Source organism: Haliotis rubra, unplaced genomic scaffold (genome assembly GCF_003918875.1).
Source record: "Haliotis rubra isolate DU_JTF1 unplaced genomic scaffold, ASM391887v1 Scf179, whole genome shotgun sequence".
NCBI lineage: Eukaryota > Metazoa > Mollusca > Gastropoda > Lepetellida > Haliotidae > Haliotis > Haliotis rubra.
In genome coordinates this window covers 1,378,748-1,394,913 of record NW_025765769.1, presented here as the reverse complement: position 1 = coordinate 1,394,913, position 16,166 = coordinate 1,378,748, and the positions used below count along the sequence as shown (strand labels likewise).

The window sequence follows — 16,166 nt, the reverse complement described above, 5'->3', positions numbered from 1 at the left end:
AAGATTAAGATGTACAGAGATCTAGGGGATTAAGTGATATGTTGTGATTCAGATGTACAGAGATCTAGGGGATTAAGTGATATGTTGTGATTCAGATGTACAAAGATCTAGGGGATTAAGTGATATGTTGTGATTCAGATGTACAGAGATCTAGGGGATTAAGTGATATGTTGTGATTCAGATGTACAGAGATCTAGGGGATTAAGTGATATGTTGTGATTCAGATGTACAGAGATCTAGGGGATTAAGTGATATGTTGTGATTCAAATGTACAGGGATCTAGGGGATTAAGTGATACGTTCTGATTCAGATGTACAGGGATCTAGGGGATTAAGTGATACGTTGTGATTCAGATGTACAGGGATCTAGGGGATTAAGTGATATGTTGTGATTCAGATGTACAAAGATCTAGGGGATTAAGTGATATGTTGTGATTCAGATGTACAAAGATCTAGGGGATTAAGTGATATGTTGTGATTCAGATGTACAGAGATCTAGGGGATTAAGTGATATGTTGTGATTCAGATGTACAGAGATCTATGGGATTAAGTGATATGTTGTGATTCAGATGTACAGATTTCAAAGATATTAAGTGGTATGTTTGTGTTATAAATTGGTAAATGTAGAGTGTTTAGACAACGAAAAGGATATACCCTGAATGGAAGCCACTTATGAAAACAAAAGAAAACACTTAGAAAAACTATACAAACCATGTCGATTAACGCCTCACACAGCATTATTCCAGATGAATTATCGAGCCAAGACCCATGTCCTAGTAAATATTGTCATGGAAACGTGTGAGCTAATTTGATGTATATTCCATTTATTCATGACTATATTCATAATGTTAAAACAGAACAGAACAGAACACAAAATATTCAATATATATATAACTTCACGTGAGATTAACATAACGCTGTGTCAAGTCGTGCAATTGACAATTCAACCAATGAAATGAAACAAAATGTAGTAGGCATATAACACATTCTTTTATAGGTATGACTCATAACAGATGGCCTGTTATTAACAAAGCCGAAATATAGACACATATAATCAAAGCAGTTGTCCTCGATGATTTATCATTGGTGAAACGCTCCCGCAGAAAGGATAATAAACATGTAGGTCTAAGAGTTATCTCCCCTCTCATGTAGTCAAGAACCGGAAGTACCACTGCCATGATGTCTGGGACTAACAGCCCGATGTCCCGCCATGTGAGATGGGGCTTGCCCTCCATATATACAATTTGAGAAATGAACTGATCCAGACTGCCAATAATAACATGTGCAACAGCCGTCCCTACGATCAGTCCATAGAGCACAACATGCCTTTCAGAGTGTCTGTCGCATGATTTTAAGATGGCGTACGTGGACAGCATTTCTGTGACGGAGAAGAATATTTGATGGTTGAACATTTGGTAGAAGTCGTCGTTGTAGTAGTTGAATATTGCCCACCAGGCGTATATATGTGGGTAGACACTGACGAAGAAGAGAATCGCCATAATTGGTCGGAGGGAACGAGAGAAGAGGTGTTCGAAGATGAGCTTGATTGCTTCGTATCCAAGGATGACGTACAGCATAGTGACGAGCCAGACACACGTGGTCTGTCGCGTGGCGTTGAAGTACACGTGCTTGTATCCATGTTTACTACCGCCTTTCTCGTAGGAGCCTGAAAACAGAGTGAGTGAGTGAGTCGGTTTTTACGTCGCTTTTAGAAATATCCCAGCAATAGTACTGGTAAATGAAACCAGGCTTTCAGTTTCACGGGACAACGCTAGTTAGGCTGTCCCACTAACCCCTAAAAAGATATGGCGCTTGCAAACCCCAAAAGATACTGGAAGAGAACGTGGAACTTGAGGGGTGATGGGGGAGTCTTGTGGTTGAAGCGTTCACTCGTACATCTGAAGACCCAAGTTCGATTCCCCACATGGGTACAATGTGTGAAGCCCATTTTTGGTATCCTCCGGCGTGATTTGCTAGAAAGTTGCTGACATCGGCGTAAAACCATACTCATTGGAATTGGAACCCTAGATCACAAAATCATGGCGCACTTTGAGAAACATGAAATATGATGTTAGGAAATCAGGATCTGTATTCCAGTCATCTTACTGTTGAAAACTGGCAGAACAAGCAATATGACCATGACCGGGACCGCGTTGCTAATGTTACCAGTGACGTCATGGTATGACAAGCCCTGATTCTAACACCCGTGAAGATCCGGGTTAGAATTGGTCTTCAGTAACCCATGCTTGTCGTAAGAGGCGACTAACGGGATCGGGTGGTCAGGCTGGCTGACTGCGTTGACACACGTCATCGCATCCCAATTGCGTGGATCGAGCTCATGGTATTGATCACTGGATTGTCTGGTCCAAACTCGATTATTTACAGACCGCTGCCATATAGCTGTGATATTGTCGAGGGCGGCGTTAAACAACAAACTGACCAACCCGATTATGACACGTGCCCTAGATTGGCCGAGAACCTATCATAGCCTTTTCTTCCTACGTACAAAAACCCGTAGACTAATGCATAGTCTCTGAATATATATTATTTTGATAGTAACAAACAAGCCCATTTAAATTGAAAAGGAGCCCTAGGGAGACCAGAGATTCAGAACCTGTGGGAATCTAGACTTGCTTTATTTAGGGCTGTAGAACTGCAGAGAGGGCTTGGCAGTAAGGAAAATAATGTGGTTCAGGGACTGTGAGACAGACTAAAAAAAAACCGGTAAAAGGACTGAAACGGGAACCACTTTAAAATTGGAATAGTAAGGGTGTTTTTCATATGTTCTTTTATGCAGGGACAAAATGAAGGGTTTTTGGAGTAATATTGTGGTGATCCCCGCCATCCGGTATCCCACTGTCAGGAAGCCAGAGTGGATGTACGGGGCGACCGGAAGTTGTCTTACACGTGAAACTTGTGACCACATACTCACGTTTCCAATGTCACTGTAACCGGAAGCAAGAGAGAGGGCGCTTTAAAAGTGCGAAAATCGAAACAAACACATCTACAGACATACATAATTCCCATCCAATTAATCGTTTAATGGCGACACATTTAAAACTTACCTTTAAATATGGAATCAAAGCATGAATTGTCACAGTTTTCTTTGTCGACTTCAGGTTTATCTGGCACCCAGATGATTCTGTAGATGACACCTGCAATGCACGAATAGATTAACATGTCTCCTCTTGTCAGAAGTACATGGATATAAAGTTCCTTCAGCAATAAATTGGTCCCGTTCCTCGTTTTTGTTGATTGTAGATTGAGACCCTCTGTCCCTTTCAGGGGTGGCCTAGCGGTTAAACCGTACGCTATGCGGTTTTAACAGTATGCAACAGCGAAGCAGGACATCATGTTGAAATATGTATTATAGAATGGTGAAAGTTCATGTTTGAATTCTTGATTAAGTAAGTATGCCAAGCGGTTTTAACAGTATGCAACAGCGAAGCAGGACATCATGTTGAAATATGTATTATAGAATGGTGAAAGTTCATGTTTGAATTCTTGATTAAGTAAGTATGCCAAGCGGTTTTAACAGTATGCAACAGCGAAGCAGGACATCATGTTGAAATATGTATTATAGAATGGTGAAAGTTCATGTTTGAATTCTTGATTAAGTAAGTATGCCATGCGGTTTTAACAGTATGCAACAGCGAAGCATGGGACATCATGTTGAAATATGTATTATAGAATGGTGAAAGTTCATGTTTGAATTCTTGATTAAGTAAGTATGCCATGCGGTTTTAACAGTATGCAACAGCGAAGCAGGACATCATGTTGAAATATGTATTATAGAATGGTGAAAGTTCATGTTTGAATTCTTGATTAAGTAAGTATGCCATGCGGTTTTAACAGTATGCAGGAACATGTTGAAATATGTATTATAGAATGGTGAAAGTTCATGTTTGAATTCTTGATTAAGTAAGTATGCCAAGCGGTTTTAACAGTATGTATGAAAGCATGTTGAAAAGTAGGACATCATAGATATGTATTATAGTGAAAGTTCATGTTTGAATTCTTGATTAAGTAAGTATGCCATGCGGTTTTAACAGTATGCAACAGCGAAGCAGGACATCATGTTGAAATATGTATTATAGAATGGAGAGAGTGGTCAAACTCAATGGACAGTCGTGTCCAGCCTTGACTTTTACTAAGTTACAAACCTCTGAAGATCCGGCTTAGATTTGGTCTTCAACAACAAATGAAAAGGCGATCGATGCTCATGCTGTTGATCACTGGATTGTCGGGTCCAGACTCGATTATTTAGAGACCGCCATTTTAATGCTGGAATATTGCGGCGTTAAACAACAAACAAACTTATTAAACAATAAAAGTAAACATACTTGTGCTTGATGTGTTCTCAACGACAATTCCTTTAACTGTTAATGCTGAATCTGTAAACTTCTGTACACGGCTTGGTGATGGGCGATATACATGTTATTCGTCCTTTTGTCCAGGACATACCGACGGTATTCAACGAACAAGGAAAAACACACCAGTGTCCTGGAGGATGTATACACGCGGTAAGGAGCTACACCATGTTGTTTGTATTGTACTAATCTTTTGAAAAGATTAGATGACATTCGTGACCTCTTGCAGGTCACGGAAACTGGCGATAATCTGATGAGTGAGTTTAGCTGTACGCCGCTTTTAGCAATATTCCAGAAAAATCACGGCGTGGAACACCAGAAATGGGCTTCACACAATTTGCTCATGTGGGGAATCGAACCCGGGTCTTATGCGCAACGAGCAAACGCTTTAATCACTAAGCTACCCCACCACTCAGGCGATAATCTGGAACAACAGTAATACAGACGGGACTACTGCAACATATAGCTTAGACTGCAGTCCTCGATAATCTGATCAACAGTAATACAGACGGGATTACTGCAACATATAGCTTAGATTGCAGTCCTCGATAATCTGGATCAACAGGAATACAGACGGGACTACTGCAACATATAGCTTAGACTGCAGTCCTCGATAATCTGATCAACAGTAATACAGACGGGACTACTGCAACATATAGTTTAGACTGCAGTCCTCGATAATCTGATCAACAGTAATACAGACGGGACTACTGCAACATATAGCTTAGACTGCAGTCCTCGATAATCTGATCAACAGTAATAGACGCAGTCCTCGGATTACTGCAACATATAGCTTAGACATTGCAGTCCTCGATAATCTGATCAACAGTAATACAGACGGGACTACTGCAACATATAGCTTAGATTGCAGTCCTCGATAATCTGATCAACAGACGGGAATACAGACGGGACTACTGCAACATATAGCTTAGACTGCAGTCCTCGATAATCTGATCAACAGTAATACAGACGGGACTACTGCAACATATAGCTTAGATTGCAGTCCTCGATAATCTGATCAACAGTAATACAGACGGGACTACTGCAACATATAGCTTAGACTGCAGTCCTCGATAATCTGATCAACAGTAATACAGACGGGACTACTGCAACATATAGCTTAGATTGCAGTCCTCAATAATCTGATCAACAGTAATACAGACGGGATTACTGCAACATATAGATTAAACTGCAGTTCTCGGATGGTCCTTCGGGATATCATGGAAGCAGCCTATGTTCAACATGAAGGTTGGACATGTATTTCTAAAAGGGGCAGTGATTAAGCCTAGTGGTTAAAGCGCTAAAAGCGGCGTCAAACTAAACTCACTCCCTCTATTTCTAAATCAAAGACTCATACGCTTTATAATATGTTCAATAAGGTTGGAGGACAGTGTGTGTTATGTGTGTGTGTGTTTGTGTGTGCGTGTAAATCAAACTCAAATCTGTTCAGTATTTCTTCATGTGACACGCACAAAATGCTAAACCTGTCCTATTTAGATAGGACATGTCCTGAATTCAAATATGACTTTTCAGGTAAAACATACTGCACTGAACCATTTGAAGACCTATCGTGTCAAACCAAAAAGACCCGTCATATACAGCATCGGCTGAACTCTCTGTGGACAGATTCATGTCGGAGGTAACTGGGGAACAGTGTCATCTGATTCAGTCTGGTTTGTTGTTCGCTGCTGCTCTTGCTTGCAGTGCAGTCTGTGCTATGGATTCAAAATCTGCACATTTGACAAGAACTATATTGCTCGGACCAGCGTAAGTCTCAGCGATTAACCTTAATATTTAATCCTCCCAAGAAGGACTTTCTCTATAGCAGAGACCACATAATAGAGGACTTTCTCTATAGCAAAGACCACATAATAGAGGACTTTCTCTATAGCAGAGACCACATAATAGAGGACTTTCTCTATAGCAGAGACCACATAATAGAGGACTTTCTCTATAGCAGAGACCACATAATAGAGGACTTTCTCTATAGCAGAGACCACATAATAGGGGACTTTCTCTATAGCAGAGACCACATAATAGGGGACAGAGACCACATAATAGGGGATAGCAGAGACTTTCTCTATAGCAGAGACCACATAATAGAGGACTAATAGAGGACTTTTCTCTATAGCAGAGACCACATAATCTATAGCAGAGACCACATAATAATAGAGGACTTTCTTATAGCAGAGACCACATAATAGGACTTTCTCTATAGCAGAGACCACATAATAGAGGACTTTCTCTATAGCAGAGACCACATGATAGAGGACTTTCTCTATAGCAGAGACCACATAATAGAGGACTTTCTCTATAGCAGAGAACACATAATAGGGGACTTTCTCTATAGCAGAGACCACATAATAGAGGCTATGTCATGTGCTGTCTGTCTACAGTCACAGGAAGTATCTGAGACAGGCGGAATTAATACCATGTGGATTCTCAAAGACTCAGTGAATTTGCTTCAATTAGTGCAATCTCAAAAACGGAGTTCATTTAGACACGATGTAGGCATGCCCATGGGCACCAACTGAACTCCCCTCCTTAGTAAACTGTTTCTTTATGCATACGAATATGATTTCCGGGTTGGCAAAATCAAAACAAGATAACATTGCCAAGAAGTGTAACTTTACCTGAGGGTAATTTCATCGATGGTCTATATGACTGTTTTGCTGAAAACTGTCAACTGGTGCTTCTATGGACGCTGAATGGAATAGCAACGTCCCGCTGCGAGATACCAGTCTGACCCAGAGCCACAGCTGTCCATCTGTCAATTGACATGTCAATTGTGTTCCAAAATGATGGATGGAGGTGTTTTTTTCTGACTTCTGCACTTTTTGAGTGGAAATGATAAGCGTCTGGTTGTCTTATCTGGCTTCTTAAACCGAACATTACTGGCCAGTCTTTTCGAACGTGTCATGCTTCTTGCAAATTTCGTACAATTTCGAACTGCTTGTGTGCTACTTCGTCCAGTTTAACACAATCTTTCTCTTGTTCAAATGCAAACATTCATTCACAATATTGCGAATAAAAACTTCTATGAGACAATAACTTTAGAATACGAGTACAGAACGAAGATTTATAACACACTAAGTAATCGTAGCGCTACGACTGTCGTGAGTCTATGTTACAGTATAGGAGGTACGACTGTAGGAGGTACGACAGTATGTCGTGAGTCTGTGTTACAGTATAGGAGGTATGTTACAGTATAGGAGGTACGTCTGTCGTGAGTCTGTGTTACAGTATAGGAGGTACGACTGTCGTGAGTCTATGTTACAGTATAGGAGGTACGACTGTCGTGAGTCTATGTTACAGTATAGGAGGTACGACTGTCGTGAGTCTATGTTACAGTATAGGAGGTACGCTGTCGTGAGTCTGTGTTACAGTATAGGAGGTACGACTGTCGTGAGTCTGTGTTACACTAAAGGAGGTACGACTGTCGTAGCTCCATGATAGCTTTGTGAAACACGGCCCAGGTGATTGTATAGTGAGCTGGTTTCATAACGTGCGTGAGAAGCCCCTATTGTATAATTCCTGTACCTAAACTAGAGGATATATATTCGTATATACCACGTAAGCACTGGTTTATCTGGAATATGGTAAGACCACTGTAAAATTCCTGTACCTAAACTAGAGGGTATATATTCGTACATACCTCGTAAGCACCGGTTTATCTGGAATATGGTAAGACCACTGTAAAATTCCTGTACCTAAACTAGAGGGTATATATTCGTATATACCTCGTAAGCATCGGTTTATCTGGAATATGGTAAGACCACTGTATAATTCCTGTACCTAAACTAGAGGGTATATATTCGTATATACCTCGTAAGAACTGGTTTATGTGGAATATGGTAAGACCACTGTATAATTTATTTACCTAAACTAAAGGGTATATATTCGTATATACCTCGTAAGCACTGGTTTATCCAAAATATAGTAAGACCACTGTATAATTCCTGTACCTAAACTAGAGGGTATATATTCGTATATACCTCGTAAGCATCGGTTTATCTGGAATATGGTAAGACCACTGTATAATTCCTGTACCTAAACTAGAGGGTATATATTCGTATATACCTCGTAAGCATCGGTTTATCTGGAATATGGTAAGACCACTGTAAAATTCCTGTACCTAAACTAGAGGGTATATATTCGTATATACCTCGTAAGCATCGGTTTATCTGGAATATGGTAAGACCACTGTATTATTCCTGTACCTAAACCTAAACTAGGGTATATATTCGTATATACCTCGTAAGCATCGGTTTATCTGGAATATGGTAAGACCACTGTATAATTCCTGTACCTAAACTAGAGGGTATATATTCGTATATACCTCGTATATCGTAAGTTTATCTGGAATATGGTAAGACCCTGTATAATTCCTGTACCCTAAACTAGAGGGTATATATTCGTATATACCTCGTAAGCATCGGTTTATCTGGAATATGGTAAGACCACTGTATAATTCCTGTACCTAAACTAGAGGGTATATATTCGTATATACCTCGTAAGCATCGGTTTATCTGGAATATGGTAAGACCACTGTATAATTCCTGTACCTAAACTAGAGGGTATATACCTCGTAAGCACTGGTAAGCACTGGTAAGCACTGGTTTATCTGGAATACGGTAAGAGCATTGTATAATTCCTGTACCTAACCTAGAGGGTATATATTCGTATATAACTCTAAGAGCATCTAATGACTTTGGCATTTCAGTAACACGACTCCGCAATAATGATTCGTTAATCTGATTTCAACTAACTTGGACTTAAAACGCCTAGGCGACATTAAATTGTAACTCCCTAATCTGACGGTATAACTCTAACACAAGCAGTAATGTGAACCGTCGTCAGTCTAAGTAAACGTAATGATCTAGAAGCCAGACCCCCAAAATGGTGAAAATGTGGTGCAGTTCTGGCGACCAAACGGGATGTGATTTTTCACAATCAGGAATGATTAAGCTTTGATTTGAAGCCGGTTGTCATCAGCTACCGTGCGCGACTACCGTGCAGGGGCCCTTTTAAGGTGCAACATGTCATGTCGGTTATGGCAATATTTTAACTGATAACTGGATGGTTTAATTTTAATAACTCTGGTTTGGTTTGACCGATTTTCATAACAATAGTAGTTTTGGAATGCTGATACTATGATTTAAAATTGTGGACAATAATATTACATATAGTTGAACATAAAAAATTAAAGGTAATTTTTCCAAAATGATGATTTTTTGATTCAGCTAAATCATTCGAAGATCATATACTTTTGGTTGGCATTGTATTCATAAAAAACTATTACAAGGAAACAAAGGTTGGTACTTTGTATTTAGATCAGCAAAATATTATATAATGTCTGTTCAACAGTAACAGCTCCATGCTTTACATAGTCAACGATACCAAATATGCCAAAGATACTGTTGGACTATCATTAAATCACACAACATAACAGAAAGCTCTCAAATGTATAATTCAATTATTCAAGATGTCTTTCTTTACTCATCAAAGAATGATGAGTCTGTCATGTCATCATAACACAAGCACCATTGCCTTCATATCAATTCGTATTTATTGTTCTTAACAGTTATAATGTATTCCCAGTTGACATGTTAGCCAATGTCAACAATGTCAAGATCAAGGGAACATGTTTCAAGTCCAAATCAACATGCTGAAGTACACAACAGGTTCAACCTCTTGCAGCCACACCTTCCTGTACATTGATTTTTACGTGCACAGATATCAAGTTGAAGAAGGTCCACGGAAACGATTTAGTTTTAACTTTATCACAGAGTAACAGAGGAATATGTGATGAAGATCTTTTACGACAGAAACATACTGCTTTAAATGCTAAACATTAAGTGCCTGCTTTTATGGACAACTCAAAGGAATTCCTAGACAATATTCATTTAAACATCTTGCTTCTACTGTAACGTTCATAAAAATATGCATACCTCATACCTTTAGTAATATATAATGATATCCACAAAAGAGTTACACATGGCATGGTCATGACACTATGAGCATCGATCTTCACAAGTGGGATACGATGGCATGCATCAAACAAGTAAGTGAGAACGACCACCCGATCACATTTGTTCGCGCTTACAACATGGGTTGCTGAACATTAATTTTGGCCCAACATATTTGTGAACCTGTGAGAATGGTTAATGAATAAATGCATAGTCAGTCTCATGATATCTGTTGTAGATCATTCCAAATGCTATTATTGAATGTATGTCGCCAATATCTTTTCTGGTCTCTTTTCTGAAGGGTTTACTCCCAAAAGTTAGACGTCCCAAAAGTCATACATCCCAGTTGTCAGACAAATCAATCAATGTGATTATAACCTAGTCTTACCCACTGATATAATGAACCTGTCCTATACACTAACGAGATGGTTTTCACATTTGTACAGAAATACTTTGGTCAGAATGGTTATGTTGACTAGCTTACTCAATCACTGGGTTGTCCAAATGTGTTTTCACAATGTTCAATTTTATCATAACAAGATTATAGATTTTGCATGCTTGTTTTCACGACCTTCCCTTTGATCAAAACAGGATTATAGATTTTTTTATGTTTTTGAGTTCTCATTAACCTAATGGAGTTACTTCATTCCTAACATTGTTTTTCCAGCATAAACAATATAAAATATAGAAAGAAGTACAGGGTGTAGGGTTTACATTCAATTATAACTGGTAATAATAGGAAAACATTATCCACTCTACCAAATTCAACAAACACTAAATACAAAATGTAAACATTATCACCAAACACGCTTTTTTATCAACTTTATTTTGTAACCTTTTATATGTTCATCAGTATTCACTTAATAAATATGTTTTTAAACATGGGTTGGTTGTAAAGCAACATATTAACAAAATACAATCAAATTAAACAGGTTTCTGTCCTCAAACAATAACAATATCAATAACCATTTATTATACTACACCTATATTAAATTCCAAATCTCTATTACTCTTTACCTATTTCATATTTTTTACCTTTTTTACCTTAGTTGTGCGTGCGACGCCAAATAAAGCAAATAACTAACTAAGGGTTAACAACAAACGATGGCTGGTCTTCAGAGAGTAGAATAGCTGAAGTCACAGAAGGGTACTCCTCGGGTATTCCTTAAAGGCCACACATACACCAAGAACAGAGTCAGGGGAGAGTTTGTTCACTGGCGATGTGGAAGAGGAAGAGGGTCTATACAGGGAAACTGAGAACAGGCTGATGCGTCTGCAAGAGAGACTGCGTGCAGGAGGGATAACAAAGATGGACTTCCTCGGTGAAGTTAGGCATATGCTCAGACTTGGTTGACAGTCTTGCCTGTATAGTGAAAGATGTGAAAGATGTCAAATCTTAAATCTTGAATGATTTGATTGACCATTTAAATTATCTTGTTATATTAACTTATTTTGTTTTTATGCCAAATAAAGTCGTTTCAAAGTCATCCATTAATCATTTAAATTATCTTGTTGAATTAACTTATTTTGTTTTATGTCAAATAAAGTCATTGTCATTATCCATAATCTCTTCTCTTTGTGTTTGGATTAGTACATTTGGACTAGTCCATTAATCAACGACGGTAACAGTGTAGTGAACCTCAGTGTAACCAACCATAACCTTTGTTGTTTTAACGCGTCTAACTTTTGGGACGTCTAACTTTTGGGAGGACACCTTCTGAAGTCGTACCTCAGAGAGCCAATTGTCAAGTTGCATTTAATTACTATCAGCTATTCAATACACGCACAGAAGTTGGTATTTACGTTGACAGGCGCTTTAGAATTATATTTTGCACGGAAACCCTTGAATCGTCTATACATATTGAAAGTATTGAGTGATCTCGCATAGATGGACACTAAAACACCAACTGTCGTTCATTTCCTGATTTCAGTATGTCGCATGACTACGTTGTCCTTCAAGCAGAGTGAATGAATTGACAATAGTTATCGCTTCATGGAATTGGCTCACGTGAATCACTATCTTCAACAGCTGATGAACGTCGACAGTACAACGTCAGCTCTAAAATACTGACAGACTTCACCCAGATGGCCATTACGAAGTCGGCTGTAGTCAACTGTAGTCAACTGTAGTCAACTGCATTGTTCCAACAGATATAACGTAGCCACCAGCTGTGATCAGCAGAGCGTGTTTCAAATGAAGGACATCTTCTGCTTGCCCAGATCTATATATTTATTTTCCGAATACGAACGCTAATATTACTAGGAGATTAGCTTTTTTAAATGCGTTTCCCTCGCTGGTCGCTGGGTTAAAGGCCGGGAGAGCCACATTTCCGAAACAGATAGCCAAAATTGATGTGGCTCTCCCGGCAATAGTTATGGTTGCGTGAACATGGAATGTGGCTCTCCCGGCTGTGCTGTAAAACATGTTTTGTGATTCAAACAGGTTACCGTATTTAACAAAACAAGACATGTTTCCTCATAATTTTATTCAGATCACAACAGATTTTATTTCTATAATTAGCACAATATAATATACTAACATTACATATAATATTATCACATTATAATAAAAAATCTTAATCTGTAAAAACATAATAATAATGATAATGGTTTAGTTTGTTGCCATGTGTACATTTCTCATGAAAACTTTCTGCTGCATTGTGATGCGTGGACGTCCACTTCTTGGTCTATCTACGGTGACCCCAGTCTGTTTGTCGCGCTGAATAAGTCTTATAACCTTGATATCGTGGCATCCGAGGGCGTTGGCAACAACAGGAGCGTACCTGCCATTAGGCACTGTACGCACGTGCCTACACTTAATTTTTTCGGCAATGTTTTTACATGTGGTATGCTATGGATTAACTTTTGCGAGAGTAGTCTACCTTACGATGAAAGGTTGATAATTCTCATGCAACATTGATGTCAACATGGCATCTAGCACTTCAAAAACAACTGACAAGTATTTCAAGATTTCATCCGTGAAAGATGATACTAATGAGCTTGCTCCTCAGCAAGAGGAAAAGAAGGTATCCGTTCCAGAGTCCCATTCGCCACCATATTTAGATCCGGTCAATTATGGAAATGGTTTGGCTGATCAGGAAAAGAAAGATTTTCTTACATCGAAATGGCAAGATTGTCATTTGTTCAATTTTCCATCAAGGTATGAACATTGCAATGATATAATTAGGACATTCAGTGTAGGTCTCTTTAACATATTCTCTATGATTTAGATATAGTTACTTAAAGGCAGCAATTCATAGATTGAAGCTAATGCTTTTTATCTAATACTAAGAATTACCCATTCTACTGCACCGTACTGATTTCTGGATTCCAAAATGTATTTTGTAATTTGGAAGGATGGCTACAGCATGGACATGTTAAAACCGTTTTGTTAAAATCAAGTAAAGAAGTTTCGAGTTCATGGCTCATAGCCTTTTCTAGTTTTTCGAAAAGACTTTAAAGAACTTAATTCTTTTCAGCAAAAGATCAAGTACTTAAATTGTAAAAAAGCCTTTTGAGTTACAAACTTATCGGTACTTTTACTGTGTAAAATTCACATTAATCATTGAATGGACCATAGGAATGGTTAATTTAGTATTACGCCATTGATTTCAGGACCTTTGGGGATAAGAAAAGAAGTTACACCGATGGATAACAGAGAACCCATGGTTACGCTACAGTGTTACGTTAGATTCCCTTTTTTGTGCCTACTGCATGCCATTTCAAACGGGAGAGTGCAAAGAGAAAGCCTTCATATCACCATCGATATCAGATTGGAAAAACCTATCAATGCTTGTAAAGTGTCATGAGAGTAGCACACAACACCGTGGATGTGTTTCGTCGGCAGAGCATTTTTTACAGATACATGGGGGAACGACTGCATCTGTTGTGAGTCTTTTGTCGTCAAGTCATAGCAAAGATGTCGTCACCAATTGCCATGTTCTTCAAATAATAATTGAAGTTATTATTTTGTGTGGACGACAGAACATAAGTCTCCGTGGACACGTTGAGGATAGGGGAAACTTTCTTGCAATCCTGGGCGAAGTTGCCAAATGTGATGAGACTCTGGCCAATCACCTTGCATTGGGAGATATTCGGGCAAGATACACTTCCCCGAAAATCCAAAATGAGCTCATTGAACTTGGTGGAAATGAGATACTTTCGTCCATTGTTGAGTCCTGCAAAGCTGCAAAATATTTTGTAATAATCGCAGATGAGTGCAGTGACGTGTCCATCCATGAGCAACTGTCTTTGTGCCTCCGATTTTTAGACAAAGATTTAAATAGACAACTGGTCATCAGGGAGGAGTTCGTTGGTTTTCGTCATGCAGAGAGTCTAAAAGGAGAGGCAATTTGTGAACTGCTTTTGCAATTTCTTGACGATTTGGGACTAGACGTGCAAAATGTCAGAGCTCAGTGCTATGACGGAGCAGCAAACATGGCTGGGAAGTTCAAGGGGGTACAAGCAAGAATCAGAGAGATAGTACCGGATGCAAACTACGTGCACTGCAAAGCTCATGCTTTAAATCTGGCACTGATAAACAGCAGCTCAAATATGTGTGTCAGAAACATGATGGCGACAGTTCAGGCAATAGCCTTTGCCTTTGATTACTCAGCAAAACGCTTGCTGTCATTTGCAAATGAGAACGAGGAAGTACAGAGCCAGATGCAGAAGCGTACAAAGCTGCGGACATTGTGTGAAACACGATGGTCCAGTAGAACTGATGCTCTCTTCACCTTTCTGACATCTTTCCCAGTGATCGTATCTGCTTTGGAAGATCTGAAGGAAGATCATGATGACAAGGCTGGACAATATCTGAACGCCATCTTGAGCTTTGAATTCATTATATCCCTTGTTGTTGCTCAGCACGTATTGTGATGCACTGTGGCGCTGTCAGGCTATCTTCAAAACACAGACATCGACCTCATGGAGGCAATCACTGAAGCTAACATTGTAATAGGCTGAGTCCGCAATGAGAGGAACGATAATGCTGTTTGGGCTGCACTATTTGAACAAGCTTGTCAACTCGCTGACGAGTATCACCTTCAACTCCTCGCAGAAACACTCGTCAGCGACATAGAGCTAACCATCCTGTCCAAGAACCATCAGATTCTGGAAAGTGTCCCTCTATCTTGTCTTCACAGATCATCTGATAGAAGGCATTTCGGACAGGGTTGTGAAGAATGAAGACAGGTTCATAACGTCGGCTCTGATACCAGCGAAACTATCAACTGACGCAGTGACAGACAGGATTGCAAATGTCTTCAGCAAGGACTTGGTGGACAAGGATTCGTTTTGCCCGTGACTTCAGCATCAAGCGAGAGATCCTTCAGTGCAATGAGGAGGATCAACACGTACCTTCGGTCCACCATGGGTGATGTCCGTATGTCATCACTTGCACTGATCCATGTGCACAGAGACATGTCAGTAAACACACTCCGTGTCATTGAGCAATTTGCTGCTCGGAAGACGAGGCACGTGGATTTCATGTAAACCAATATACGTACATAACATGTTGACAGCAATAAAGTTTACTCATCAGAATATAGACTTTCTTTTCTTAATGTTTATATAAAGTAATCAGGAGCTAGCATTCTGACATTCAGTATGTATTCACAACACTGTAGTCTGTACATGCAACAACTGGCTTCAACCGATATAACTAGCACTAGTCTACAGATTTATTTTCAATATGCATATAAATTGTATGCTGACTTTTTGTTAACCCCTCACACACACACACACACACACACACACACACACACACAAGAAAATGCATGGAAAGTTGGGTTTTTTTTCCCCTTTTTATGAAAAGTAAATCAGCTGGT

At 39.3% G+C, this 16,166-nt stretch overlaps 2 protein-coding genes across 2 annotated transcripts; one reads left to right on the top strand and one right to left on the bottom strand.

The window, feature by feature from the left end:
- Positions 1–499: 499 nt before the first annotated feature.
- LOC124273254 lies at positions 500–3,209 on the bottom strand. The gene is made up of 2 exons (XM_046708468.1): positions 3,065–3,209; positions 500–1,665 (listed from the first exon to the last, which is right to left on the bottom strand). Exons 1-2 carry the CDS (start codon positions 3,177–3,179, stop codon positions 1,004–1,006), a joined length of 777 nt encoding a protein of 258 aa, XP_046564424.1. The 5' UTR covers positions 3,180–3,209; the 3' UTR covers positions 500–1,003.
- Positions 3,210–13,265: 10,056 nt separating this feature from the next.
- On the top strand, positions 13,266–15,831 carry LOC124273284. The gene is made up of 3 exons (XM_046708522.1): positions 13,266–13,364; positions 14,200–15,207; positions 15,607–15,831. The coding sequence occupies exons 1-3, from the start codon at positions 13,266–13,268 to the stop codon at positions 15,829–15,831; spliced, it is 1,332 nt and encodes a 443-aa protein (XP_046564478.1).
- Positions 15,832–16,166: the final 335 nt, after the last annotated feature.